Raw genomic sequence first — 23,877 nt, forward strand, 5'->3', positions numbered from 1 at the left:
TAGAAGAGTCCAGGAAGGGGCCTCGGAACCATGTGCTGTCAGGAGTGCTGACTGGAGGACGCAGCAGGGCCAGACGCCCAGCACCTGGCCACCTCTGTGTGACCGAAAGCAGTGTAAGATGGAGCGGGTACTGCCGTCCACGTGGAGGCAGAAGTAGCCAAGTGACTGCATGACACACGAACTTTGGTTTCCTCCCGATTGGGAGTAAGAGTGGCCTCTGGGCAGGGCTGGCCAGGCTCCGCCCCCTCAGCACAGCGGTGGTCACAGAGGAACCAAGCGAGCTTGGCCCTCACGTCTAGGAGACGCTTAGCACCTTGTTACGACCGCAGGCTTCCCGTGCCCAGGGCTAACACAGCTAACAGATGCGTGATGTAGGCGGTAACACCCAGTTTGGACGACTGGAGGGCGAGGGCCCAGGGTGCCCCCCTCTCCTGGTGATGGCTGGCTGCTCAGGGGAGAGTGGGACAGCTGCTCCCCCCACAGAAGTAGGTTAGGATGGGGAAATGGGTCAGACGTAAGGTACAGCTGTCGCCTTCCTCCGCATCTGGCTTGTGTGCAAGCTCTGAAGTTCGGCCTAGACTATGAGCCTCCCACCCCCCTCCGTGCTTAGGGGATGGACAAGTCTAAGGTCCCATTGTTCCTGTCCCCAAGCTGCCACCCTTGCCCAACTCCACCTGGACGCTGGCTGGGACCGGTCTCCAGTGTGCCCAGCTCCAGGCCACACCTCACTGGCGCCGGTGGCTGCTCAGACACTCAGGGCCCCCTCCAGCAGCCCTGGGCCCCCTGCTCTCCTCCATGGGCTGACCTTTCAGGTCAAGCTCCTGAGCCCCACGCCAGCTCCCTCTCTTCTACCACACCACTGGCTGGGCCAGGAGGTGCTGACATGTCGCAAACAGTGACTCTCCAGGGCCAGGCAGAGATTCCTGGTGTAGAAAAAGGCGGTACCCAAGACCTGAGGCTCTTGAGATGCCAGGAGTGAGATAAGAACCGATGGCCTGTCTGTGCCTGACCTATGACCCAGCTCCTTAAACTGTGTGCCGTCACCCATACCGAGCCTTGGTGTCATCTGAAAAATGAGGAGAGTGCACGTAGGCAGACAGTGCCCAGCACATGACAAACAACTGCATCTGTGTCCTTTCTCCTGGGCTGGGCAGCTACGTGACCAAGTCCCAGACTTGGCGTCTGTGCGACGAGATGGTAACTTCACTTCGCCCAGGGCTGTCGTGACGGTTCCATGAGCCCACATATGGCCTAGTTCAGTGCGTGGCACGTAGGCTCAGACAGGATGGCTGCTCTCCGCTCTGCAGGAGCATTTCCCCAACACGCTGCTCCCATCCTGTGATTGTGGTACCGCCGTTGCAGGGCAGGACTGGCTTGAGGGGTGACCGCAGTGTGAAGGTGCCCTGAGCATGTAGGGGCGTCACTCGGAGGGACAGCAATGGGGCCTCCCAGCAGAGCAAGTCATGGCTGGAGCCTGGGTGTGAGGTGCAAGGGGGCTGCACCTGCCTGCGCCTGGTGAGGTGTTGCTGGGTGCCTAGCCCTGCTGCCCCTGCCTATACCACCCACTGATGTCCATCCCAAAGCAGTCCCTGCCACTGCTGAGACCAAGAAGCCGTTTCCTACCTGGAGACTGAACACTGCTACCAGGGTGGTTTTCTACTTTTAATTAGGGATACAAAAGGCACCTCTCCCAGTATAGTAGGATTGACCATCTCCCAGTATAGTAGGATCGACCAACAGGTAGGTGGGCCCATGCCCAGTAGGAAGAGGAAGGATGGAGAAAAAGGCAGTGGAGGAGACTGGGGGCCACAGGTGCTCCAGGCACCCCCGGAAGCCTCCCCTGCAGCCTGGGGCTGGGGAACTTTCGCCTCCCCCCACCACATGCAGCTCCGTACCTGCATAGGGTGCGGCTCAGCAGAGAGCCACATTACCTGCCCTCAACAGCTGGCCAGAGCCTTCAGGCTCCATGAGACAGGGGCCGGGAAAGGGACCAGAGGCTGCAACAGAAGCTTCAATCTCCAGCCTCTCCTTGACTGGCAGTGTGGGCTCTGAGAAAGGGTCCAGGGACAGGATCACCCAGGGCAAGGAGACTCACCCTGGGGCAACCACGCAGCCAGCCTGTCTGTTCCAGGCCTTCTGGGTCTCAGCCAAGTCGTAGTGGTCGATTAGGGTGGAGAAGGAGGCAGGACCGGCCAGGATCCCAGCACAGAACTGACCTGTTCCCCCAATTTATCTGGTTGCCTCCCCACACCCCTAAACAGCATGGCCCAGCCTCAAGGAGGAGAGAAGTGGGTAACAAGTCACCCCCAAAGCAGCTTTAACACTGAACAGGGAGCGAGGCCCCAGCCGAGGGATGTGGGAACAGTCGGGGTTCGGGCTACAGGGCGCCAGACCCCACTCATAAGGCAAACAGCACGTCGTCATCTTTCTCCTGCGTCTTCTTTCGAGGGGCAGTGCCAGGAGGGGGGCCCGGGGGCCCCTCAGCTGAGGGGCTAGAGAGGTTGGGCAACCGATCAGCCACTTTGGCCCGTTCTTCCAGGAACTTGTCAAATTCTAGAGGAACAAGAAAGAGGCTGGGGGTGGGCTCTGGGGCCCGAGCGGGGGATAAGGGTGGGTGGGCAAGGCAGGGCCTTACTACCTTCACTGGTGACGCCCTTGGGCTCTTCCGCATCATTCCCCTGGGAAAGCAGAAGGAGGGAAACGTTAGCTGGGCACGGTGGGGCACATGGTGGGGCACACGGCGGGGCAGGGCTCAGGCTGCTGAACCACGTAATCCGGACTCAGGCTCCGTGGGCCGGGGACCTGAGCCTTGGCCCCACCCACTCCTGAGCCAAAGGGCCTTGGGTGTCATCGCCTGGCTTCTCAGAGCCTTGGTTTTCTGCTTGGTAAAACTCACAGGGTCGTCGGGAAGATAAGATGGACTAGTATAGGCAGAGTGCCAAGCACAGGGGGTGATGCCACTGGGTCCTCAATGAACGCTGCTTCTTTTCCTTCTAGTGTCTAGGGGGGTGGAAGGACTCACCTCTATGGTGGAAAGGCTGACACCCACAGACTGAGGCCGGGCATGCTCAAGTTGGGGGCTTGGGAGGGGGTAAGCCTCTGCCACCAGACAGAAACACACGGACCCTCGCGGGACCGTGGGCAGAAACGTGGTCTTCACAGTGGCTTGCAGAGGGCAGCCTCTGGGCCTGGAAGTGCCCAGGTATTTGGTTCTTGGCGCCCGGGGGACAGGGAGCTCAGTGGTGTGCAGCAGGGCTCTGGAGAGCCCGACACCCAGTGGGACCTCACACTGGCAGCACGCTTGGGGAAGAGAAAGCGCCTGCAGCTGCACGGGGTGCGGCACGCCCAGGGCGAGGAGGTAGGCTGGCAGATGGGACACTTCCAGCTACTAAGGTGTCCCACAGTAATGCTCCCCTTGTCACCACAAGCTTGTCACCCTGCCCCACGACCAGCCACTTCTTCAGGAGAGGAACAGGGGTCCCGTCAGGTGGGTGAGGAGTGGGCCTGAGCCTTTCCTTCTGGGCTGGGTGGCCCCGACTTACCACGTCAGTGGACAGCCACTGCTCGATGTCCTCCATGAGGCAGGCCTGGGTGACGGGAATCTGGAAGGAAGGGAAGGGGTGAGGCAGGGAAGGGCAGCACACTGGGTGACAAGGCCAAGGCCCCACCAGCTAGGGGTCTATGGGCCGGGTGGCCTGGGGCACTCACGCACCCCTGAGCCTCCTCACTTATGAAATGGGGCCAGTCGGACCTGCCTCGTCCCCTTCTGGGGGTGGAGACCCTGGCATCTCCTCCAAGATGGCTCCTGCCCAGCTTCCCGGGGTCCATAATTCTGCCCACAGTGCCAGGCTGTAGGCAAGGGGGATCCAGGGCCAGTGGGCTAAGCAGGGGATGGGAAAGGGTCTCCTAAGAGCTGGAGCAGGGTCACGAGGAAAGAATGGACATCTGGCTCCCACACACTGAGAGTGGGGGTGGGGCTCCAGGGCTGGGCAGGGGCTGAGCACAGGTGCTCAAGGGCACGCAGCCCAGGGAGGGCCAGCTGCCAAGGTTGGGGTGGGGTCCCAGCTGTGGGCCAGGGGCTGCCAGATTCTGTCTCCCTGCATGTCTGCAGACGCATACTTCATGGTGGAAGGGCCGAGTGGAGGGAGGTGCCGGGCCGACCTGAAAAGGCCGGGCTGATGACAGGGGCTGTGGTTATGCACGGGGACATTCTGCTCTGGGCCATGGGCTCTGCCACAAAGGCTCCTGCACAGGGGCTGGGGGCTGCCTTCTCTGAACGCTTCCTCAGGAGAAGGCGAGTAGAGGTTCTGGGCACAGACTTCGGAGTCAGCCCCTTAGTGCACTGTGACTCTGGGCAGGTCACTTAACTTCTCTGAACCTCACTTTGGCCATCTTTAGAGAGGATAATGACAGTACCTACCGTCCAAGTTACTGTGAGGAGTAAACGACATGATGGGTAGAGAGCCTAGCACAGTGCCTGGCACAGAGGGGATGCCCAAGAAGTGCTAGTTTCCGGTTAGCTACTTTGGGGAAGAGTGGAGAGTGGGTCTTTCTCCAAACAAGCCATTTCAGTCCCCAAGCCCTGTCCCCAGCACCTGCGGCCCCCGGTGGGCAGCAGAAAGCCCAGAAAAGAGGCAGGAGCTGACTTCCCAGCAGTACCAGCGGCAGTAGCAGCAGCAGCACCAGTGCTCTGGGCTGCCCCCACAAGCTCCCTCTCGCCCTCAACTCTTGCCAGCACTCAGCCCCAAACCAGGTGAAACCCCGTCACCTCTCAGCTGCCAGTGGGGCTGCCTGAGCCTTGCTTCCGAGTTAGGAACCGGAATCAGGAGTGGAGGGAGCGGGACCCCACTGAGTGCTGGGTTGGGCCCAGGAGGCCCTTGGCTGCCCAGGCACTCACAGCGGCCCTTGCTCTCCTCTGGGTCTATTGGTCCCACTCCCTCTGACAGCACCCCTGGGATGGGACCCCTGCCAGTGGCAGCCGCAGCTCTCCAGGAAGCCCCTCCTCACCATGCCTTGTCTCACCATCCAGTCACTGAGGCTCTTCTCACTGCCACCTCCCATCTGGGTGAGAAAGGGTCACGCTAAGGGTGGCGGGAAGGGCAGGGCCACTGGTGCGCTGGCAGCCTTCTCCAACAGGGAGAAGTAGTGGGTCTGCTGGCCCGCTCCTACTTAGGTGTGTGTGTGTGTGTGTGTGTGTGTGTGTGTGTGTGTGTACAGGTGAAAGGGTACAAAAAGCAGTAGAGGTGTCACACTGTGGGGTGGACAACAGCCCTGGGCCCCCAGAGCCCTGAGTGACCTGGTCGAACCTACTCCTTCCTTTCCGAAAAGATCCTGGAGAATGGATCTGAGCAATCCCGGAAGAGCAGAGCAGGCAGCCCTTAGCCAGCCAGCTGGCTCTCAGGGGATTCTGATGGGCATCTCAGGCCTAGACACACTGGCTTACCCAGTCCCCTCATGTTTTATCGAGGGGCAAACTGGAGGTTCCCTAGGACCCCAACACAGATTGGTGGGAGAGGAACACAAGAGTCCTGTCTCCTGACCCTCACCTGTGACTGACTGCCTCCCCACCTTGGACAGACCCCACAAGGGGCCTGGCACACACATCCACACAGCACAGGACTTGTGAACCAGGGGCAAACACTGGCTGCCACTTGATTCCATTCTGTACTTGGCTGGTTGGAATCACATTCTGACGGTTCAGTGGGAGCGTCTTACCACCAGCCAGACGTACGCACCTTGGCGGCAGGTGATTACCGACAGTTTTAAGCAAGTCAGACCTTGATCTGCTGGAAGTCCCTGACATCGCTCAAGTTTATTAGAGGAGGGAGCCATAATTTATCAGTTTCTGCTTTCCTGCCAGTAGAGGAGTGTGTTTCCTCCCTGTGGCTAGCTGCACGGCAGTGTGGGAGCCAGGAGACTGGGCATCTAGTGCTCGTCATGCCCCTGAGTTGCTGTGTACCCCTGGGCAGGTGACACCCATCTCTGGGCTACAGCTCCCTCATCTGCAACAGGAAGGGGTTGGCTGGGACTGCTGCCCACCAGAGGCCAGGGGCCTGAGAGGGAAATGCTTTCCGCAGGCTTCCAGAGCGTCTGGGACAGAATGACGGCCGTTGGAGAAGGAACAGCGGAGGCAGGGAGCGTTCATGTCTGCTCCTTCGAGCTTTGCAGGCCACCTGGTGACCTTGTTACCAGCACTGTCAGGCTTCAGAGCCCGACAGACCTGGGCAGATTACCTCACAGTCCTAAGCCTGGTGTCCTCCTCTGTACGTGGCATAACCACAGAGCAGTGCTGTGAAGATGAAATACTTCACCAGGTGCCAGGTGCCACGCTCAGGAGGTTACTCTGTTGTCTCACTTAACCTCTCCCTGGGACTGTCTGCTCCTCTGTGAAGGCGGCAGTAACACGCCTTAAGGTCTGTGTGACGACTCGGTAAGGGGGCAGGTAGAGCGCTCAGCACAGGCCTGGCACAGAGCGCAGGTGTGACAAGCGACTGCTTACGAAGAAAAATGAGGAGACGCTCGGAGACACGTCAGTGCGCTCTGCGGGTGGCAGGTCACACAGTGCACACAGGGGACGCCTGATTCCGTCACTGTGATGCCCCCAGTGTTCCCGGCCTTGCCCTGTTCTGACTTGGGAATGACCCCTGACATGCTGGGGACATCACTGGGGGTTGGCTGGGACACCCCCTGCCTCCCCCCAACCCCAGCAGACTGGGTGGCTTCCACAGCCTCCTAACTGCTCTCCCAGCTTCTACACTGGATCCTTCTAAAATGAAAAGTCAGATAAATGTCCCCCTCTGCTCAAAACTGTGCACTGCTTCTACCTCACACAAAATCAAACCCAGAGCCCTCCCAGCTGCCCTCAGGCCCTTTGGTGGCTGCTGCCCCTCAGGCTTTGTCTCCCACCGGCCAGTCACACCCTGGCCTCAGAAGCCTGTGCTGTCACCAACCCTCTCCTCTGCCAGCTACTTCCTTGCCCCTACCTCTCCAACCCCCGGGTCCTGCTGTTTCTAACCACCTCCCAAGGAGCCACTCTGGGCACTTCCTGGCACAAAAATGCTCACTGCTTGAAAGGCATCTAGAAACACATTCAAAGGTATGAGCATTGTGGCTGGCGTTCTTGCCAAGGGGGAGGGGTCACCCACAGAGCGTGCTCAGTGCTGACACGTGACTGTCACTCAATACACAGTCAGCAATGAAATGGCACTAAAATGATGCCCAGGGTGCCGCCTCCCTGTGGTTGTAGGGTCGGAGGTGGGAAGGCAGGCCAGGAGCTGGGAGGAAATGCAAGGCTAATGGACTGCGGGGAGCGGGCAGGGGCTGATACTGCAGCTCTTGTTCTCTGTTCTCTTGTCCCTTCTGTCCATATGTCTGCAAATAACAGGTCTCTAAAAGAGGCCACGAGGTAGAATACTGACTGAGCTCTCACTGTGTGCCAAGCACCTTAAATACACCCTCTCACGCATCCTATTATAAAAATGTAGGCATTACTATAAGCCCCACTATACAGATGAAGAAACTGAGGGCTGGGCAGGCGGGTTATCTGCTTCAGGACACATAGCTGGAAAGTGGAGCTGGCTGGGAACCTGGCTGCTGGGCTCTGCTCCGTCGCACACTCAGGCTGACTCCTTGCTCTAACCCTCTCGCCGTGGGAACTTGGGCAGATGAGTTAACCTCTCTGTTTTCGCAGCTCGGAAATGGGAACAATCACCTGAGCCACAAAGGGGAAATTGGAGAACAAAACGAGGAAAAGGCAGTGGACGTGCCAAGCCAGTGCCTGGCACATGGGGCACTGGGAGGCACGCGTTCCCTCGCCTTCCTTCTAGATGGGCCCCTGGGTGGCAGCGGGGCCCTCTGCTTACCGCTCCGGTGCTCTGCTGTCGGGCATCCAGTGCTCCAGCCAGGCCATCTGTAGCTTGGGGGGCTTCGTATTTTACCCTGAAATGCAGAGGCCACATGGCTGTTAGATGCTGCCCTTGCCGTACCAGGTGTGCCACCTGATGTGAGGATAGAGGCCGTGGTTGGGGACAAGCTGGCCCCACATTCCCCGTGAACTCAGGTTGTGCCTGAGCGGGGCTGGCTCAGGCCCCCAGAAGGCTCTAGCTCTGAGCCCTCAGGCCTGGCTGGGGTGCTTCCTGACTCTGGGAACTGCACTCAGGTTTGACTGCGTGACAGGCAGCAGCAAGGCTGGAGGAGTGAGGGAGGGTGTTGATGGCCAAAGAACAAGATCACCAGTGGCTACGGTATCACCAGATTTGGCTAAACTCCTGGGATGAGAAACAGCACCAATGACTGCATGCTCATGGAGAATTGCTATCTACAGACCCTTTCTTGAGCAGCCCCCATTTGGTAATTTTACAAATTGTGGTTCTGTCAGGTTGCACTTGAATGGGAAATTCCATCCCGCTGCTGAAAACGGGCAGACTGCCGGGTCAGGTGCCAGCTTGCACGGCTCGCCCACGGAGACCTCCCCGCCCCCCGGTCTCAGCGGCGCGATGGACAAGGAGCCCGCTTCCCTGCGAGCGCAGGTAGAGCCGGCACACACAGGTGGGAAGGAGGCGTGGCCCAGGTACCAGGTAGACAGAAAAGGCCTGGGAGGATTCCAGAGTCCCTGGGCACAGGGCAAGGTGAGGAGTCAGGTGACCAGGGCTAGACACTGAGCTGAAGCATAAGGGAGGGGCAGCCAGGCAGGAGAACAAAGGAAAGAGGAACTTCAAGCTGGGGCACATTCCTGGCCATGCAGGGTGCTTTCTGCAATGGTGGAAACCAACCGCAGGGGAGCGGTGTGTGCGGAGGTGTGTGCCTGCAGGAGAACCCATGACCCGGAAGGTACGGGGTATGTCTCAGCACAGCCGCTCCGCCCTGGTGTCTCATGCTCTCCCCTGCCTCCCAGCCTTTGTAAGTGCTGTTCCCATGGCCCGAAACGGCCCTGCTGACCACCCCCACGCACTGTCCAGGCGCCTGGAGGACAGCACTCAGTGCTGCGCGGCAGGAGTCTGCATGCACATCCCTCTTCCCCAGGCGCAGGCCCTGGAGAGCACGCTCTGAGGGTGCTTTTCTCTGTCCCTCAGGGCCTTGCTCCCCGAAGGAGTGACAACTCCTTTTTGCAACAGCAAACCTCAGCCAGGCTGGCGAGCTGAGCTGAGCCAGGTGCCAGGGGCTCTCCAGCGTGGCCGGGGTGCTGCCTGCTGGGGCCCACACGGGCGGGCCACCCTCCTGCCTGCAGGTCCCACCGGACTCATCAGCTTCTGCCTGCACTGCAGCCTCACAGTGCCCCTAACTCCATGGCAACCGTGAGCTGCTGTCCCTGAGCACCTGGGCATGGGAGTACACACTCTGCCTCAGACTAAGGATGCCACTCACAGCTCAGAACTGGCTATGGCCAGGGGGCAGGGCTGTGGGCAACCCACGGACCTGGGTGGGCGACATCCAGATTTGCTGGCGTGGAGAGGGTATCTTTGGCCTTTTGGAGGTCTACTGACAGTTCCCAAAGACACCAAAATGACCACTAGGGAGCCAGGGGGGGTGGGGTTGGGGAGGGGTCTACTGGAAAGGTCCCTTAATCCAGAGTTTTCCTTGGCTATCCATCCTGGCTGCCCCCGGCTCAACCTTGGGGTCATAAGCAAGGGGCTGCTTCCCTGACACACCTGACCGGAGCCCGTCATGGGCAGTTGACGCAAGGGGGTGGCCCTGGTGGACACTTGGCCATGTACCCAGACTGCTGATAGTATCTTCATGAAGAAGGACAGTCCCTATGGAAGGACAGAACCCTGGCTCTGGTACGGAGTGGGCAGACCCGAGTGCGGCAACAGGGAATTCTCTGGAGATTACGGATGGCTATGGAACAACAGAAACACCTGGACAAGCCCCTGAGGACTTATCAGGGACCTCCTTGCCTCCCAGAGGGCTTAGTGCAGTGTACAGTGCAGTGGGGGTCTGGGTTGGACTGGAGACACTGTTTTGGAACCAGACAGCCCTGGCCTCCCAACCTAGAGAGTCACTTAGCTGCCTGACCTGGGCAAATGACCCAGCCTCTCCGTGCCTGTTTCCTCATCTCATCAGACTATGTAAGATTCTGGCCCACAGCTGGTCATCATCCTACAGGCGATCCTCCCGCACCCAGCCCTGCCTGCGGGCAGCAGTCTGCCACCTGGCCACACGGCTCTGCAGGCCATGCGGGATTGACTTTGGGGGAGGAATTCGGCCATCATGAGCGGGTGTGGGCAGGGGGCTGTGTGCTTTCCCACACGGTGTGCCCAATAACAAGCCAGGTTCAGGGACCTGTAGAGAGGCTGTCTTCTGACAGGGAGCAATCCAAACTGCAGGGGCCAGGGTGGGGCCAGGCCACTCACTCTTTCCGTTGGTCAGCCAGTGAGCTGCCCCGCGTCAGCGCAAACATGTCAAACTCGTCTTCCAGCCTGCCAGAAGTCTCCAGAGACTGCAGGCCAGCCCTCACACTGCTGGAGCCCAGGTCTGCAGGGACAGAAAGGCCACATAGAAGTCCACCTGGCCATCCTTGTACATACCCTGGCCGAGCTGCTCCTTGCCAGACCCGAGACCCAGAGCTGCTTCTGGATAAGCAGCACAGGTGGGGTGGAGACAGGATGGGACGCATGGCTGGGGCAGGCCACTTGCTGGCAGAGGGACTGTGGGTAGTCACTTCCTCTCGGAATTATTTCCTAGGGCTTCGCATGAAGCAGGCAGTCAATAATATTAAAACCAAGGATGGTGATACGCCTGCATTTGCTACCACGTATTAGGAGTAGACTCTGGGCCTGGCTCTAGTTTAAGCCAGGTTCATGCATGAGCTGACTCAGTCTTGTGAAAAAGCCCATTCTTGCCCATTACAGAGGAGGAAACAGGGACACAGGATGTTCAAGTGACTTGCCCAAGCTCACCCAGATGAGTCAGGCCATGGAGAATTCAGTGTCGAGGGCCAATCTCAGAACAGTGGGATTTCTGAGGTTGGAGAGGGCCCAGCAGTTGTGGGGCATGTGTTTTGTGGCAAGAGTCAGCTTGGGACACTGGGGTGAGGTGGGGTCTGGGCTGAGGTTCTGCTGGTGGTGCCCCAGTTCCAACCGTGTAACAGGAAGGCACCAGCAGAACTGCAGGGGTGCCCCACACTTACTCATTCCTGCCAGCTGGGACGAGAGGCCGCCAGTGGCTGCCGACTCAGGGCCCATGACGATCAGGTCCGCGGCCGCCTCCGCCTCACTCAGAGCCTGGGGACGGGGGAAGGGGGACGCCACCATCATCCTCCCTGCCTGCAGCCTCATTCCCTGCTGTCCGAAGCTCTGGCACCTGCATTCTCTGCCCAAGAAGCTGTCACCAGGGCCCTGGCAGCTATAATTTAGGAGTTTGTTTTCCTCCCCTTGGCCTCTAACTCTGCTCCCTCTGGGAGGGTGGGAAGACCCCTGGGCATCAGCTGTTAGCAGAGCCTTAAAGGGACAGTGACAAAAGTGAGAAGGGGACTTCTCTAGGAGCCGAGACAAGAAGGCGCATCCTGTTCAGGATACCTAGGGGTGGGGAGGAAGGTGAGGACAGCTCTCTTTCTCCCTGTTAGCAATGCACCATCTAGTCACAGGAAAGAAGCAGTTTACCTTGGCAGTCTGGCCAGTTCTGAACCGCTCAAACCTGCAGGACAAAAAAGAATGGTGTCAAGAAGACAGACTGAGAGAGGGCCCTCCAGGCAGAACTTTTCACACTGCAGGGCTCAAATTCAATGCAGTGGGTCAGTTAGGGTGACAACACATCTTGTTTGTCCTGGACAGACCCCGGTTGAGGCCTGCTATCCCCAGGGGATAATTAACAGTACCTCTCTTTCACTTGCAAAAGTATCCCAATTTGGATTTTCAATTACCTGGCCACTCTAGTCATGACTAGCAGTAGGCAAATGAATAAGAATAGACTAGGAGAGAAAATGGGAATGCACAGCACACGGTAAAGGTAAGTACTGTTTTATGAAACTCAGTCAGTATATGCCTGTGTATTAATATGTGCACCAGTGTCTCTCTGAAGTGCCTACAAAAGACACACATCCTTACTCTGCACGGAGCCACGGGACCTCCCTCAGACGGGCCAGGAGGTGGGGACGAAATTGAGACCTGGTCTGGGGTCTGTTCGAGTCTTGGCCCCGCCACTTGTTAACTGTGACTGTGGGTAAATCAGATCACTTCTGAACTTCAGTCTCCTGGCTATTAAAAAGAGGGTGACAGTGGGACCTGCCTCCCAGTTGTGAATACACTGAGTAACTGTGGACGGGAAAGCCCCAGGCAAATGCCAGGCCTGATGACAGTGGGTATCAGTCACCTCACAGCCCACACCCTGAAATGGCAAGGAGGGGACTCTTGTTCCACTGGGCCACTGAGCAGGACAGGCGGGGCCGAGGTGGCCTGCAGCAGCCCCACCACACTCTCAACTGATTTAGAATCACTCAGAGAATGTCTGTTGATGGATAAAGACATGAAATGAACATGGGGCAGAGGAGGCTGGAACAGCTGGTGTCCTGATCACTGAGTGCTCAGTGTTTTACAGGCATTACTATGTGGACTCCAGTGACCCTACACGGCAGGTACCACCACGAGCCCCGTTTTACAGATATGAGAGAGTGTGGGGGACGTGTCATCCCTACAGGCCCAGCACCCCTTTCTCTCTTTGATTATAAGAGCACCTAAGCGCTCCTCTGGGGAACTGCTCTTGCCCCATTTCCTGTGATCCTGGTGGGGCTGCCACCAAGGGGCCCCCCTCTCTCTCCCAACTGCCAGGCACAACAAAGCTGAGTCAATCAGAGTTTCTGTCGCAGAGCTGACTCCTGAACAGGACGATACAAGGTGAGCCAGCGTTTGGAACCATTTATTGATGGCAACACCCTGGGGATGTGGGCCAGCGGTTTCTGTCCCTAAGGCCTCAGAGCCGCCATGGGGTCTGTCCTTCCTGCTCTGTGGGATCGCCTCACGGTTTCACTCTTCTTTGGATTCTAAGAGCTATCCATTTAATAGAGGCTATTCTCCTAATCTTTTTCTGCTGAAGTCAGCCAGAAATGTTTTGTGTAGCCTGCAGTCAATGAGCCCTAATTAAGTCAAGTAAGCGGTCCAAGGCCCCGGAGCCAAGCAGTAGTGAAGCGAGCAACGACAGACCAGGCCTGTCTGACTGTGAGCCCACACTCTCAGCCACCACCGCTGCCATCTCTGGGGGTTGGCTACAGGGACACAGGTGCAGTGCTAACTGGCAAGGAGATGTGAGCAGTAGAAGGCTGGGCATGCACGCCCACCCTGGAGGAAGACAGGTGGGGACACAGGCTCTGGCTGGCCGGCCTGGTGTTTGAAAAGGAGACGCGAGAAGGTCAGCTGGTGAGAGGCGATTAGAACAGGGGAAGGGAAGGGAGAAGGGGAAGGCAGTTGGCCACACGCCGGGGGAAGAGGTGGGCTACCGTTCGTGACGCAGGAACACGTTGTTGAGATTGTCGTTGACGATGAGCAGTTCCTCTGTCAGCTGCTCATTGGCAATTCGGGGGATGAGCTCCAGGACCCGCTGCTGCATGGCTCGGCACGTCCGGTTGAGCTCCTGCCAAGGAAGGAAGGGAGACGACTGTGGCCACTGGACCCTCAGTGAGGTCGTCTCTAATGGACGGGCTCTGGCCTCTGGGTGTGCCTGGGAGGACGGAGAGGTTTCCAGGCTGGACCTCAAGCTGCACAGAAAAGCTTTGGGGGTTCTGCAAGCAAGCCTCTGAATTTTTCTAACACTAACTTTCACCACACAGGAGATACCCAGCATGTTACACAGTGCTGCTGGCGGAACTTGGCTTTGTGCAGACTTCAGAAGAACGTTCCGGCTGCCATCCGAAACTTCCAGGTGGCTGGCTAAACGAACGTCAACTTCTCCGGGTATACTGGGTTTTTTTTGTAACCAAAATATTAAAAAATAAATAGGATGACTCCAACAAACCCCAATTCTGAATTTTTGCCTCAAAAATTTTCACCGACTTATTTCTTTTTCAAAACTTTTATTTTGGAATAATTTTGAATTTATAGAAAAGCCGCCAAGACTATAGAGAGTTCCTGTAAACCCTTCACCAGCTGCTCCTTAGGCGGGCATTTCTCGAAACTAAGACATGCGATTAACTAATCTACAGACTTTATTCAGGTTTCACCAGTTTTTCCACGAATGCCCTTTTTCTCTTCCAGGATCCCACACTGCATTCAGTCGCCACGTCACTGACTGACTTTTAATTAGTAAGTGTTGTGTAGTTAAATTTGTTTGGGGAAAAGAAAACAATTTAAAGCCACAGCATTGTAAGTTTTTCACTGGTAAGACTGAGCATTTCTTTTTTCGGGTCCCCACCATCAGGTAGACAGGTGCCTGCCTGGGTCACGGCCTTGAGGTCCAGACAGTTGCCAGGCATTGATGACTGGCTAACACCAGCTCTTCTCTCCCGAAGGCATCCTTAAGACTAGGCCCTGATCCAGGAGTGATTCTGGTTCTTTTTTGGACATGTTACCTACCCCCTCCTAGAGGAGGTCTTCTTCTTCTGAGATGTCCTTATGAGCCTTTCGCGAGGGGCACGGTGGGCTTGAGTGACTTTCAACAGCAAGTGGCCCTTCCTTCTCTTCTTCCCACGACCAAACACATGTATGGCTTTGTTCCCACTTGCTTGCCTTCTCAAGAGCAGAAGATCAGCAGTGGGAACCAGGCCCCTGGGTTCAAATGCTCTGTGGCTTACCAGCCATATGACCCTGGGCACACTACATGACCTCTCCTTGCCTCAGTCTGCTGACCTGGAAAATGGATATAAGAGTTATCTACCTCAAGGTAGAAGGTGAGGATTAAGTGAGTGAATGTTTAACAAGCATCCACATCAGAGCCTGGCACATGGGAAGTGCTGAAAGCATGTGAGCTGTCCCTGTGTCAACCTTGCCTGCTGGCTCCAGCAATGGCCCTGGCTCGGGACATTCCAGATGAACTGCACTACAGCCATCCTGCTGCCTCCTCTCTCACCCAAGCTCCTCTCATAAACACCCATGTAATCCTCATATTCATGTGTTCCTTAAACTCCGAGACTGTGGCTTCACTCCCATCTGAAGGTAAAGACTCCTGAACGAGTACACTGTCAGCTGGGTTAGGCACAGGGACACAGGAATGGGGACAACACAGCCCTGTTCTGAAGGAGTTTGAGGCCTGTGGGAGACCGACACAAAATGAGACGACCACACCAAGCACTCCGGCCCTTCAGGGGACCGGTGACTCCTGGGCCTTAGGATCCCCCAGCTTTCTTGGAGCCTCTATGATCTCCACGGTGGGACTGTGTGGGGAAGTAGTGCCTTTCCCCAAACTTAGCACCTCTGTTCCATGCCTGCCCCCACAAGTTAGGGATGGGACTGTGGGAATATCGCGTGTCACATAGGAGTGAAATTCACAGCTGCCACTTGCCTCAACTCCCGAGCTCAGCTGCTGTCATTTCAAAGCCAGCACTGCTCTCACGCCTGCTTGCTAAGCTCCGTATTCTGAAAGGTGGAAGTCTCACCTTCCAGCTTTTTCTCAATACCGTTTATTGGGAGCTTACTCTGAACCAGGCACAAGGTGGGCAAAACCTTACTGAATTCTCATGTCAAATTTGACCATGAAGGTGATTATTAGAGCAATCTTACAGATGAGGAAACTGAGGCAGAGGGGCTACTCTGTTCAAATCAGAAAGCTGTAGAGCCCCGAATTCCAATCTGATGGAGTGCAAGGTCCCTGGTTTAACATCTCCCATGGTGACCAAGGAGTTCCGAGTAAGCACGAAAATTGTAGTGTGGGTGGGGAAGAAAACGTGCGTAGGCAAATGAGCAAGAAGTCACCTGGGGGGAGGCTGCGTGCTCACCTGTAGCAGCTCCAGGTCTGAAGGCTCTGCCTGGGTGGGCACCAGCTCCGTCAGCATCTCTGACATCACCCTCACATTCCCACTCACCATCTCCAGCTCACTGCGCAGCTTCCCAATCTGAAACACACGGTTGGGTGTGGTGAGAGAGGCCACAGGTGGGAGCCACTGCCGCTCGCAGGGCCAGGGCCTGGTGCTGCCGGCCCTGTGTGTGGTGCCGGGAGGCGCTGACCTTCTAGCACCCTCTCTCGGCTCCCGGGCACAGCCCTGCACTAAGAGGCCCGTAATGGGCTTGCCCCGAGTCCCACAGGCCCCCCTCACAGAGGCATTACCAACCGTTACCATGTCCGAAATGGGAAGCCTGGTGGAGCGAGAGGCCAAAGGGAAAGAAGCAGAGGGTGAGTGCATCACACGGCCAGAAGCACGGCCAGAAGGCTCTAGCACCTCCTCAGTTCAAGGGCAGCTAACGAGGTCCCGGAGGGCAGTCCCCCAAGGGGAGCGGAGGGAGTCAGCAGACCCGATTCCCTCCTTGGGGGATGGAATTTTACCCTGTTCCCTAGGATGACAGGACTTCACCCTCTCTCCTCTCCTAGGATTTTGTCTTGTTCCTGGTCTGTGCCCCCTAATGTTTTGGTGTCCCAAGCTCTTGCAAGGATGAGTCCCAGTACCCCTGCTGGAGTATGCAACTCAGATACAGTAATTGTTCAAGGGACGTTAACAGCCTTTCAGTGACCAAAGGTTCCAAGCCTTGGCCTGGGGCATTGCAGTTGCACAGGTGAGGTGGTAGAAGGCCAGTGTCTCCTGCTGTGTGGCTCCCGGGGCCTTTAGTTTCCTTGTGAACACTGTACACTGTGGATCCAGGAAGGGATCAGCATCGAAGCCCCCAAATTCATTTGGCTGAAGAAGCCTGTGATTGGGAATATCTCATGGGTCTAGTAGTAAGTGGCTCACATCTTGGGAAAGGCTCAGTCTCAATTGTGTGACTTCGCTGATTTCAGAATGAGTGTTGCTATGCTGCCGGTGACAGCAGCTACTAAGTACCCAGCGTTTTACGTATATTGCTGACTAAACCTGATCACAGCCTTATGAGGCACCTATCATTACCCCCAGCCTTTACATGTGAAGATGTGGGAGCGCAGACACAGGCAGTACATCCACGATGGTCCACTGACACCTTCCAAAACTCGAAAAACGTTTGATACATTTGGCCTATTTAACGAACACTCTTGGTATAAGCGAGTGGAAAAACTACTGATCACAAACCCAGCGTGTCCAGGTCAGATGGGACCCAATTACCACCGACTCTGGGAGTTACATCACTGGTGTTTGAAAATCTTAACATGTCCCAGGAGACAAAAGGGGACTCTGACATTAAACAAAGACTACTCAGTTTTGTTTAGGAAGAACCTTCTTCCACTGGATATAATCAGAATCTTAATCCATGGACATGCGAGACTTCAGGCAAAGTGGTTAAAATTACAAGCAAGTTAGATATGTTTTGGATCTCAGGGTGATTTTGCAATTTTTATGTACCTTTAATTACTTGTCCAGTTAGGAACACGTTTCTAAGAATATCTGTAACTCTGGGAGGTGATTTTATAATTTGCTGGAAGATAGCAAAGTACAGGAGTTTCTCTTCAAATAGGTTAGGGTGTTAAAGGCTGTTGGTAAGTTGATTTATTTATAAACATCCCAACGATACCGTACGAGAGGATCAGTGGGTACACTCTAGAAAGTCAAGTTTCACTTTTGTTTCCATCACATACCTGTGTCTCTCTCACCAGCACTTTTAGCAGCTAAGCTGTTATACTTAGCTGATGTGATGGGTCTGAAGTGTGTAAAACACCTCAAAAGTGGGCACCCTAACAGTGCGAGGCTTTGACCCAGACCCCAGGAGCCAAGTCTAAAATGATGGAGCACCCTGGCTGCGGACGGCCCTTGTAAGGGGATCAGCTTCTACATGCCACAAACTGCTCAGGGCCAACAGGTGGCTCACCTCACCTCCAGCTTTAGGAGGAAGCAACTGAAGGACAGGGGCTAAGCCAGGGTGCTGCCCAGGAGAAAGGTAATTGTTCACAGCCACTCCCAGGGCCCTGGGAAGCTTATAATGGGCCTCACATCTTCTTGGGGCTTCACATGAAGCATACAGTGCAAGGGGTTTTCAAAATTATTTTTTGTGTGGATGTCTTAAAACTGTTTTTAGCCAGAACCTCTGTTCAGATGAAATCGTATGCACCATCCGGAGAAGGTGGAGCTGCTATGGTTGCCGGGCTACCCTCTGGGCACTTCCCTTACCTGGTGCTGCCCAAAGGGCTCCACAGAGCACACGGTGTGGAGAACAGCCTAGGCACAGGACAGAGCCTGCTTGGAGTAAGACTGATTTGAGCTTGAATCCCACCCAGCTCTGTCTTTGATGAGTTGTGTGGTTCTGGGCAAGTGAATTTCTCCCTTTCAGTCTCATCTCCCAAACAGGAAGAATAACACACACCTGTGGAGCTGTTGTGAGGACTGAATGGAGTCCCCACGAATGACAGGAGCCTCTCCATGACGTGAGGGAGGGGCCAAAACCACCGTCCTGCCCGTCGTGGCTCTGAACCAGGCTTGTTTACCTGCTCGGGAGTTGGTGCTATGGGTGTGTCGCTGGAGAGAGCGGCCGGGGTGGACAGAGGGGCCGTGTGCAGGCTCGAGTCCGCTTGGTGGCTGGCGTCAGTGCCCACCGAATTCTGTCCAGATGGTGCCTCCGAGCTGAAAACAGTCTAGAGGGCAAACAACTGGAAGTCAGGGGTGACGGGAAATAGCTGCAGAAACCCCTCTGGTGAGCATCGTGCCGCCCCCACCCTCTGCCCCGGTGCGTCTCCTCACCCTCTGGGGGGTGTGGATGGGCGACAGCATATCGAGGTCGGTCATCGGGAAGTCCAGGCCCTTCCTGCGCAGATCCTCGTACACGGCGACCACACCCGTCAAGTCGGGCGAGCTGCGGAACGCGTCAGCCCAGGACTGAGAGGGAACAAGGGGACACGGCCGGTGACCACGGCTCAGGGATGCTCTTGGAAACGCCCAACCGGCCCCCCGAGAGCAGAGATCCGGCCCCGACTTTCGGGTCCTTCGACTACATCACGCAGACAGCCCACCCCATCGCACTCAGAACGTCCAGTCAGCAGACAGCGGAGGTGGCCCCAAACGAGCAGCAGATGGAAGTCAACAGAAAACGAGCAGCAGTGGCACGGGTATCTTTCTCCCTGGCCAGGCCCAGAGCTCTCTGCCAGGGAAGGAAGCTGGCACTGAGCTCCCCCATCCCACCCTGCCTGTCCGCTCACCTGGATGAGGTTGAGCACCTTGTCATGCACAATGGTGGGCGGGTTGTTTTTGGGCAGGATGGTCCTCACCAGCACGCCCTCCACGAAGTCCTGGCTGGCCACCAGCACGTGGAAGCGGTGCCCGCAGTTTTTGACGCAGGTTTCCAAGACCTGGAGGCCGTGAGGTGCCCGTGAGCACCAGTGAGAGGAGGGGGATCGCCCAGGCCCCCCATGCTCACACTCCACTTATGTCCCAGAGGGCGCCTGAGATGAGACCCTGGAACATGGACAAGCAGGGACGACGCTGGGGCATGGGGCCCTGTTACTGGGGAGGAAGGGGGTGTGGAGGGGAGCGGGGTTGGAGGGGCAGAGGGCGGTGTGCTGGCGAGAGGTCCCTTGCTGAGTGGCCTCAGTGCCCATAGAACCCTGTCCTGATGCTGTTTCTGAGCTGAATACAGTCTGGAGGGGACGTGGCTCTCTGGGTAGAAACCAAAGAGAACTTTCAATCAAATGGTGATCCTGCAGCTGAAGGAAAAGGTGCTCTCCTCCCCTCTCCACTCCTTATTCCCGTTCCCGGCAGAACTCACTTTTCAGTGTAGCCGCATTTACCTGGATATAACGTGCTGTGGGGGACGCTGGGACAGAATGCTCTCGTCCCCACTCCCCAGCCAAACCCATCCTGACAGCCAGGATGCCCACTCACACCTGGCCTGTCCTACTGTGGGCAAAGACTGTCCTCAGCCACTGGCATTTGTTTTGTGTACATTTTTCAGGGCGTCCAAGTGCCACTCAGAACCCAACTTGGCCTGCCAGGCTGTCTGGCCCCTGAGAAGCTTGAGTTCACTGAGTGTCTATATTACCCGGCAGCCCCTCTGGCCCGAGTTCTCCACGACTGGTTCTGGAGGGATGGGGGCCTCAGTGTGCCAGCTCCCCATGCCAGGAGGTTGGAGACAACATCTTTTCAAATGGCCCTTCTTGCCACTGCATGTCTGCCAGCAGTATAGACAGGACGGCGCTTTGCCCACGGACCTTTCCTTCCCAGCCCTTGGAAGAGAAGCGCCACAGTGCCTGTCCATGGAGGCTGTCCACGGACAGACAGACAGATAGGACACTCACCGTGAGAGCCAGCATCACCTCGTGGAAGTTCTTATTCCCCACAATTCTCTTCTTTATTGCTCGAAAGGCATCTTTGGGACTGGGCAGAAGGACGAAAGGAAGGATTGGCTGAGGCATGGGGCCCCCTTCTCTGACATGGGGGGGCTGCTTGTCTAAGATCAGGGGGTTCTGGGAAAAGGGAATGGCTCTTATTAACCATCCTCCCTGGGTCCCCTCTGTTTTCTGTGTATCAGGTTCTAATCACACCACACCACCTGCCCCACCAAAGTCCTCCCAGTAGATCATGAATACTTGGCAGGGATTCCCAATGTGTGTGCACCAGAACACCTTATGAGGGAGGTGCGAGTGTTTGCTAAAAATGCAGAACCCCAGGCCCTGACCTGGCCCTCTGAACCAAACTCTCAGGGGATCTGCGTGCTTACCAGGCCTCACGGGCTTCTTATACAGACTGACGTTTAATATGAACCAATAACAGGTGGGCACAGAGTCCTATTGCCCCATCCTGGCCAGGTTCCTCTACCCATCCGTTCTTCCACTCAAGTCTTAAGTACCCACATGTGCTGGCACCATGCGGGGTGCTGGGGACATACTGGAGAACAAGGACACACAGCCCTGCTTTCAAAGATCACACGCTCCAGGGAGATGGGCATAAATGAGGGAAATAAGCGGGTAAGAGCGAGTGGAGGTGGGAAGGGGCAGCGGGCCAGGGAAATCTTCTCTGAGGAGGTGGCATGACAGCTGAGCATGAAGGTGGAGATGGCACCAGCTGGCAGAGCAGGGGAAGTGGTTAAGGTGGAGGCAAAAGCTCGGGGCAGGGCCCTGGGTGAGGAGGAACTGAGACATGGCCACGCCGAGTGTGGGGGCGGTGGAGCGAGGGCCTGAAACGTGGCAGGGAGGGTGGACGCACCTAAGTGCACAGGGAGCCCGAAGGCCTTGGTGACAGCCTGCTCTCCCTGTCCCGTCGTTACTCTACTGCCATCCCCACACCTCACACCTGCCCCCGCCCCCAGCCCTGTCCAGGTGAAATCCATGCTGCCTCGGCCGACTGCTCTTGCTTTAAGGCCTTTGTGGCCCCCCAACTTTCACGTCCTCGCCCACGACGCTTTCCTAGTCCTCCATCTCCCTGGCATGTGCTGCCGCAGGGCACTGACTGGCACCTCCTGGAGGGCAGGGGTGGCACCTATTGGACACCTTGCTCTGCCGGGGCCAACATCCTAGGCCAGCAGGTGGCTGCTGGCACCTGTCCTGCTATCTGACCAGGCGTCTGTCTGCCTGTCAGTGCTGACCACCAAGGGCAAGTCAGGAGAGTCGGGAACCCTGACATGGGTCCCCCAACATAAGAGGAGGTGGCAGGAAAGCCTTCCTGGGGACAGACCCCATGTCGGGGCTGTGATGGAGAGGACACGCAGGGGGAGGGACCCAGTCCTAGAAGTGTGGGAGCTGTTTTCAACTCAGGGCCCTGGGACAGCTCCTCACCCTCGGGGCTCGTCTGGCGGAAGCTGGTTTCCACTCCTGGCCGGGCTGCTCACCTGGGGCCACTTCAGCTTCAAAAGGACTGTGTCCACCTCTTAGAGAGTGGCCCAGAGAAAGGCCACAGCATAGGAAACCAGGAATTCTGGCTTGTGTGCCACTGCTGTGGGCCTCCTGTGGGCCTCGTACTCTGCTAGGAAGGGGCACAACATGGATGCCAAGAAGGCCACAAGCCAAGGGGGAGTGGACAACAGACTAAAGTTTCGACGACAAGCTTAGAAAGGCCCGGGTCACGTCTGCTCTGCTCACTGCTGGTTCCCTAGAGCCTTGTACAGTGCCTGAAGAACAGGAGGTGCTTAAAGCAACAGCATGCACCTCAGTGAGTCTGAGCCCCAGTCCTGCCGGAGTCTACAAGGGAGACAGATGGGGCCTTGCCTCTCCAAGGACCCAGCGCTGACTTTCAGCCTCAACGTTCATGAAGACCCAGGCCTTGTCACAGGTTCCACGACGTTTCCTGCCTCCTGCCTTTTCTCTGGGTGGCCCTCCCATCTGCCCATCACTCTCACCCTCATGCGTATGAGTCCAGACATAGGTATAGCGTCCCTCCTGGTGCCTGGGCAAGCACATGGGTCTAGAGGCCTGGCTGAGGGACACTGGGAGGAGCCAGCAGCCACTGTGTCCCCGGCTTGGCCTTGGCTGTGTGACGCTGAAACCCACAGCCTCCCTGGGGCTCTGGGCCGGGTGCTCCCTGCCCGCTGCCTGCTTCCCGCCTGCCCCTCTCCATGCAAAGCACTGCCTGGCTGAGAGGACCCCTCGCAGGTCAACGGGATCATCTCCGTGAAAAAGGAGAGGGAAATGAGATCCCGCTCCAACCGCCCATCTTGACTTCCCAGAATAGAGGCGTCGTGGGGCTGCATGTCCCCTGGCTGTGGTCAGCACAACCCCTCCCACCCCCCTGGATTTTTCCTGAGAAGGCCAGTGGAGCCAGCATCCCCAGTCTGCTCACTGCAGGGCCCTGCGCACATGACTGGAAGGCCGGAAAGGAGCTTGGCCTTTGAGGAGAAAGACTTAGAGAGGTAGTCACTGGCTCAAGGTCACACAGGTAGCTGGTCAGTGAGGGCTAGCCAGAGATCAGGAGCCAGGGCGGTGACGCCGCCCCCATGTCACGTAAGTGCCTTGGCAGGACTCCTCGGCACGAGAAGGACACCGTGAACCGTGCACTGGAAGCGTTCGGCAAAGGCCAACTGATTAGCCTCTCAGTTCTGCTTCACTTTCACTGCCCTCCCCGTGACCCCCAAACCCTCTCTGCTGATTTCAAATCTTAAGGAAATGAAAGTCTGTTCTTGCTCACTGAGAAAGCTGGGAGTCCCTAACACACATTCCAGCCTATGGGACGCAGAAGGGTGTTCAGGGCCACTTCCTCATCCTAAAGTTCGCAGGCTGGCCTTGTCCTAGGAGGAGGCTGCCTCGCTGATGTTCTAGGATCAGCTGGCGGGACTGCTGCCGCGAGGCTGTGTGGGCTAGCAGCACCCAGGGGCCCGCTGGCCAGCTGCGCACCTGGCATCTCTGGGCTTCTCAGGCATCTAGTGAGAGGGTAAGACAGGATCTTGGTTCCAAAATGTTTAAAATGCCACATTCCTGCGTGGGGTGGGGCTCAGACAACCTCTGCAGACCTTCCTGACCCTGAAGACCACAATCAGCGCCTGGTTTTTGTACAGAAGTAGTGGGACCAGGATCGGGGGCCCCTGGCAGGAGGCAGGGCGCAGAGGTTAACGCAGCGCTGCAGGTGGCCATCCCCACATTGCCCCACTTACCCTTCCTCCGTCTCGTTGATGATGTCACAGATCTCCATGTTGAGGGCCCAATCCTCGCTGTGCAGGGAGCCATCTGTAGCTTTCTCTGAGGAGAAGAAACCACAAGTCACAAAGGTGTGTGACCCCGATGACAAACTCACATGGTGGGGTGGGGCTGTGTGGGGGGCGGGGAGGGTGAGAAGAGATGGAGAGGGAGGACGATGGATGCTTTCTGGGCACCCGAGATGGGCCTGGCACTGTGTTCTCTACATTGTCCCATCGTGTCACTTAATTCTTATTAGCAGCCACATGGACTTGGGAGAACCACTGTCTTTTGACCACTGCG

At 56.8% G+C, this 23,877-nt stretch overlaps 1 protein-coding gene across 3 annotated transcripts in view; it reads right to left on the reverse strand.

Moving 5' to 3' along the window:
* Window positions 1-1,644: 1,644 nt before the first annotated feature.
* Window positions 1,645-23,877, reverse strand: part of TOM1 (target of myb1 membrane trafficking protein) — a 36,607-nt gene continuing 14,374 nt past the window's right edge. For all 3 annotated transcript variants that reach the window (XM_081061485.1, XM_081061487.1, XM_081061486.1), the window contains 14 exons: window positions 23,553-23,637; window positions 20,269-20,347; window positions 19,174-19,323; window positions 18,719-18,853; window positions 18,466-18,612; window positions 15,860-15,976; window positions 13,430-13,563; window positions 11,601-11,634; window positions 11,129-11,222; window positions 10,353-10,473; window positions 7,863-7,938; window positions 3,543-3,602; window positions 2,639-2,678; window positions 1,645-2,553 (listed from right to left, as the gene is read on the reverse strand). In XM_081061485.1, coding sequence (XP_080917611.1) covers window positions 2,399-2,553; window positions 2,639-2,678; window positions 3,543-3,602; window positions 7,863-7,938; window positions 10,353-10,473; window positions 11,129-11,222; window positions 11,601-11,634; window positions 13,430-13,563; window positions 15,860-15,976; window positions 18,466-18,612; window positions 18,719-18,853; window positions 19,174-19,323; window positions 20,269-20,347; window positions 23,553-23,637 — 1,427 coding nt within the window. In that variant the 3' untranslated portion in view covers window positions 1,645-2,398. The remainder of the gene's footprint in view (window positions 2,554-2,638; window positions 2,679-3,542; window positions 3,603-7,862; window positions 7,939-10,352; window positions 10,474-11,128; window positions 11,223-11,600; window positions 11,635-13,429; window positions 13,564-15,859; window positions 15,977-18,465; window positions 18,613-18,718; window positions 18,854-19,173; window positions 19,324-20,268; window positions 20,348-23,552; window positions 23,638-23,877) is intronic.

This window comes from Rhinolophus hipposideros, assembly GCF_964194185.1.
Source record: "Rhinolophus hipposideros genome assembly, chromosome: 9".
Classification (NCBI taxonomy): domain Eukaryota; kingdom Metazoa; phylum Chordata; class Mammalia; order Chiroptera; family Rhinolophidae; genus Rhinolophus; species Rhinolophus hipposideros.